Here is a 5,674-nt window from a genome sequence, read left to right as displayed (position 1 = left end):
GGGCGAAGCGCCGCACCCTATAGGGGATCCGAACCCGGGGCCTTGGTGTTATCATCACCGCACTCTCCCGAGTGAGCCACGGGCCGGCCCTTGCAGTTATTCTTAAATATGTATTGTGTTTTTTTTTTCTTTTTATAGATACAATTATATATGTATATATGTAAGTTTTTCTATAGTGACTTCTACAAACACCCTGTAAGCCTCATCTTTCCCTGGGCCTAGGATATAGGGATAGCAGTTAAATTCCTTGAGCTCAGTCTGAAATTCTGGACCTGGTAATCTGAATACTAATATTAATAAATTAGTCAGTATAAGTTACACTAGCTGCCATAACAAACAGCGCCTAAATCTTAGTGGCTTAACACATTAAGTGGTTTCTCTTATCTCAATTCAAACAGGTGAGCAGACATCCCTGGGATGAGTTAGAGGTCCACACTTTTCTGTAGTTTCACCTTCCCATAGGGTCGCCTTGGGGTCCTTAGATGGGTCCTCTACATCCTGCCAGCCAACAAGTAAAGAGAGATAGCAGAAGATTCCATGGTCCATTTAGGGTTCTGGCCTGGAAATGTCTCTCTGTCTCTTCTTCTCACATTCCATTGGCCAGAAACAGTCATGTGATTCCAGCTAGAACTATGGAAGGCTGGGAAATGTAGTTTAGATGCATACCCAGGGAGAGGAAAGCTGTTTAGTGAGCCTCTAGCTAGTCTCTGCCACTAATAATAGCAACAGTAACAACAAAAATTCATAGGGCTTTATTCTGAATCAGGCCATGTTCTAAGAAAGCACTCTGATGATGTCAAGTCTTACTTGATGACTAAACGAGAGTTCTGGTTTAATGACTTTAAGAAAGTTGGAGGGGCTGGCCGGTAGCTCACTTGGGAGAGCATGGTGCTGATAACACCAAAGTCAAGGGTTAGGATCCCCATACCAGCCAGCTACCAAAAAAAAAAAGAAAGAAAGCTTGTCATATCCTAAGAAATCTGAACAATGCATATCTTTTGCTCCAACCATTCCACTTCTAGGTATATACACTAAAAACTCACACACATTACCATGACATGTACACAAGAATGTTCATAGCAGTAAATAAGTCAATCTGATGAATAAATTGGGGTATAGTCTCCCGTAGAATTTTATGCAATACAGAAAAAGGAACAGACTAAAAAATGTGTCAAGATCTTAGTAACAATGGTGAGTGGGAAAAGAAGGAAGTTTCAGACGATTACATTTATCATGAAACTCTTTTTATAAAGTTCAAAACAGCAAAACTAAACATGTACTGATTAGGTATAATATGTACATGATAATGCTATTTTTATTTGTTTGTTTTTCTTTTTGAAGGCTGGCCGGTACAGGGATGGCACCCTGGACCTTGGTGTTATCAGCACCATGCTCTAACCAACTGAGTTAACCAGCCAGCCCTGATAATGCTATTTTTTTAAAAGAGAAAATGTACTTTACATTCTTTAGGTCTTTGAATCTGTACATGTCCCTGAGGTAGGTATTACAGACATGGGAAACTAAGGCACAGAGAAGTTGTCACACACCAAAATTCAGGGCTGGCCTCCAGAGCTTGAACCTTTTTCTGAGCTGGGGTCACCAGTCTGGGTGGGCCACGGGGTGATCATCATCTCTCCATCTGGTCGGAAAGTCACACGCCACTCTGCCCTGGGGCCCAGCCCACCTGGCTCCAGGCAGACTCGAAGGCAGCGCTCTCTTGTGCCTGGTGTATCCGGCTGCAGCCAGCACTGGGCAGGGAAATACCGCTGGAGCAGTGCCAGCTGCAGAGCATCCCCACTGTCTGCCTCCTCCTGGGTCTGGAGGGCCACCACCAGTCCACAGTCCCGGCCGGGCCCAACTCGGTGGCTGAAGTGAGCGGCTGTGTCCAGAAGCAGAGCAGCCAGGTAGGCGGCTTCCTGGGGGCCCGGTTCTTCCGCTAGGTATTCCTCCAGGCCGTCAAGTAGTAGAAGGGAGGGGGTTGGCCCGGGGGACTCATGGGCAGAGCATAGGAGCCGGAGAAGCTCTCGGGTTGAGGGTGGGTACTGGAAGCGGATCTTCTAGAGGGAGCAAAAGAAGTAAAGGGCCAGATTCAGCACAGGGAGCCAGACTCCCCGCAATGGCAGTCCTGCTACCTGGCACACTCTCCTGCATGAAGCAACTGACAGAGTTCACCCCTCTTTTTCCAGCACTCATCACTGCCAGGTATTAGTTGAAGGCAAGTTATGTCTTTTACCAAATCTCTAGGGCAACCTTTACACGGAAAACCCGCACCTAACACTCCCAGTCTGACCCCAGCCTGGACCCCTGCCCCACTGGAACCAACTCCGATCCAGACTAAACCCAAGCGTAGCCACGCCCCTTAATTGCCCCTGACTCCACCCTTTGGGTACCGCCTTTCGCTAACATCGCACCGTCATTGGATGGTCTTTTACTCAATCTTGAACACGCTCCGTATTGTCCCGCCTCTCACGCATCCCGGCCATCACCATCACGGCTGCTTCCGCGCTCCCTTCTACCGTCCCAATCATTAGCCTGCCTACCTGTCACTCAACCCTCGGTCCACCCTCCCATTGGCTGGTACGCCTCCTGTCCCGCCGCACTGTTACCTGGAGACGCAGAGGGTCGAGCCCTGCTTCAGTTCGGCGGGGCAGGCTTTGAAGAGGCCTCCGGGTCAGGAAGAGTACGGGGCCTCGGCCCTCCCCCGCCACCTCCAGGGCTGCCGCGAATAGCAGCGTTGTTTTTCCAGAACCCGGAGCGCCGAGCAGCAGCAACGGCGGTCCGGCCTCAGCCGTGTTCTCCTCCCCGGGTCCGGCCGCGCCGCTCCCACTTAGCACCCGCCTCAGAATCTCCGCCATTCGCAATGTACTTCTGTCCAATCGGTGGCGCGTTCCCAGCCTTAGTCCCACCCAAACAGAGTCCTCATTGGTTACAGTGCACTTAGCTTCTCCATTGGCCCTTGGGGCTGTCCATCAAAGTTAGCCCTTTGCTATCTCCTCTCCTGTCGAATAACCCAGTCTGAGTTTGCAGGAATGGGGACGTTAGATAAAGATAAGATCTTTCCCTGGGGGAATCTGCTGAAGGAAGTAGCACGAATACTCATTGTGAGCTAATCAGCTAATTAGACAAATACAAGTTTTGAGAGACGGAGTGAGCAGGCCCAAATCATTGACACATTACTTGAAGTCCGCTAGCCTCAGTTTGCTCTCTTGTAAAATGAGGCTCATGGTATCTCAGAGGAGTATTGCAATGGGTATGTGTCTGTGTGGCTTTGCTGATGTCACCCAATGGCAAATGAGAGGTGGAGAGGGGATGAGCTTTGTGCTTGCCTCTAATGTGCACCTAATTACGGGCATGAGTGTGCTTGGGCCACAGGCTCAGGGACACTTATATGCAAAACATCATCAATCATCTCTGAGGGTCTGTGAGAAGAAGGCTCTCGCTCTCAGCTTACTTCCTCATTGACCTGGGGGCTTCTCTGATCTTGCTTGTGATACGGGTGAAGGCAGGACCAAAGGCCAAAAGGGGGTTAGATGAGACAAAGAGATAGGCTGGGAGACTGAGGAAGAGACACAGCAGTGTTTGTTTTGTTCATTTCTGTCTCTCCAGCGCCCAGAACAGTGCCTAGCACATTTTAGATTCTTAAATATATGCTCGTTAAATCAATGAAGGAAGGAAGGAAAGTAGGATTGATGAGAAACTAGGAGAGAGGGAGGAACAAGGTAAGTGATCACGGTCGCTGGCTGGGTCTCCTCACCTAGACTGCTCCCCAGAGCTGCCACTCACGCCTGTGTTGTCCTGGCAACCTTGTCTCTTGGTAACTTCAAAGTGATGCTGTTGCCTGGAGACCCAGGGGCAGGGCGGAACTGAGATTTCCTGGGCTTTTTCTCTCCCTCTGGGGCCAGGAAACAGCTCCACAACATCCCCCAACACACACACTCACACAGCTGGGCACCCCCGCACCCCTTTACATGCGCGCGCACGCGTGCACCATGGCATCTGTGCTTATATTCCGTTTCCAGAATCCCTGTCACCCACATGCTCACAGCCCTAGCCAATCCTGACACAAAGCATCCCCATCCCATACAGGCTCAGTCCCACGTTTACACCCCACACCCATTCGCTTGCACACATACCAGAATACATTCATATATCACAGCCCTAGCCAATCCTGACACAAAGCATCCCCATCCCATACAGGCTCAGTCCCACGTTCACACCCCACACCCATTCGCTTGCGCACACACCAGAATACATTCATATATGTGTGTGTGTGTGTTTTGACAGCATATATATATGCTGCCACCACTACACACACAAACACACACAGTATGAGGCACACTGTTACACTGCATTGTCAAACACACCATGTCAACCCTGGTCAACAGATACACAACCCATGGTTCACCTCACATTGCAACTCTCCAAATGCACAAGCACCCAGTAATGACACCCACATCACAGTCCACACAGTTACATATGCGAAGGCATGCGGAACATAGCCCCATCTCAGGCTCTTTGTCCTTGCTGTTCCCTTGTCTGGAGCAGTCATCTCCAAGATATGGCCCATTTTTCACTCCATTTAGGTCTCTGGTCCAGTATCACATATTCAAGAGGCTTCCTCTGGACACCTGTCCAAAACTGAACACCCTTCACTCTTGGGCGAGCGGCAGATATGGCGAACCAAACCCTTGCCCTTGGTGTTACAAGGCGCACTCTAACCAGTTGGGCTAATCGGCCAGCTCCCCCTTCACTCTTTAACTGCTTATCCATCTTTATTTCTCTTCAAATTACATAATTTCCAACGTTATGCGTTTATTCGATGGCCTCTCTCCCCACTAGAATGTCAGCTTCACGAGGATAGGGTTTTTGTTTTGGTCACTGCTGGGTGCCCGGCTCATAGAACAGCACCGGGCACACAGTAGGTGCTTATAAATGTAGGCTGAGTGAGAACATTCAGCAGAGATGCGGATGTTTGACAAATCTTGTGCACACACGGTTCTTTTTTCTCTCACTTCTCAGAATTCTGTCTTCATGTCTTGACAGAAGGACACTTACCATAGATGGGCTCGTTGTAGCTGCCTGCAGGTGGGGCTAGACCAGGCGGTAAGGGGCAGAAAGGCAGGTAGCTCAGGATTAGTGTTTGCATCTCAGTTTATTGATATCCTCAAGTGCTTAGTTGATTCATGAAACAAATATTTGTTGAACACCTACTGTGTTCTAGGTACCTACCTCTTCTAGGTACTGGGGACCCAGCAGTGAACAGGCAACAAAGTCTCTGTCCTGGTGGAGCTGACATTCTAGTGGGGGAGACAGATAACGCTCACTAAGCATTAACAAGGAGTTTTAACGGTGTATGAGCAGATAATAACAGCAGATAATAAAAAAAATTACATAGGGAAAGGAAGTCAGAAGGACCAGTTTGTTTTTGCAATTTTGAATAGTGTGGTTGGGGCAGGTTTCACTGAAAAGGGGACATTTGAGAAAAGGCTTGAAGGAAGTGAGGAATGAGCCATGCACACATGCGGGGGAAGAGTGTTCCAGGTGAAGAGCCTGCAAGTGCAAAGGCCCTGAGGCACTGGGAGAAGGTTGACTTTTACTTAGAGTGCCACAGGGAGCCATGAGTGGGTCTTGAGCAGAGGATAGTTGTGCTTTTACTTACATTCTAAACCAGCGC

At 49.1% G+C, this 5,674-nt stretch overlaps 1 protein-coding gene across 1 annotated transcript; it reads right to left on the bottom strand.

The window, feature by feature from the left end:
- Window positions 1-1,385: 1,385 nt before the first annotated feature.
- Window positions 1,386-2,855, bottom strand: SWSAP1 (SWIM-type zinc finger 7 associated protein 1). The gene is made up of 2 exons (XM_008573799.1): window positions 2,607-2,855; window positions 1,386-2,057 (listed from the first exon to the last, which is right to left on the bottom strand). Exons 1-2 carry the CDS (start codon window positions 2,853-2,855, stop codon window positions 1,554-1,556), a joined length of 753 nt encoding a protein of 250 aa, XP_008572021.1. The 3' UTR covers window positions 1,386-1,553.
- Between the last annotated feature and the right edge of the window lie 2,819 nt (window positions 2,856-5,674).

Source organism: Galeopterus variegatus, unplaced genomic scaffold (genome assembly GCF_000696425.1).
Source record: "Galeopterus variegatus unplaced genomic scaffold, G_variegatus-3.0.2 Scaffold964, whole genome shotgun sequence".
Taxonomy (NCBI): domain Eukaryota; kingdom Metazoa; phylum Chordata; class Mammalia; order Dermoptera; family Cynocephalidae; genus Galeopterus; species Galeopterus variegatus.
This window is presented reverse-complemented; position numbering and strand designations above follow the sequence as displayed.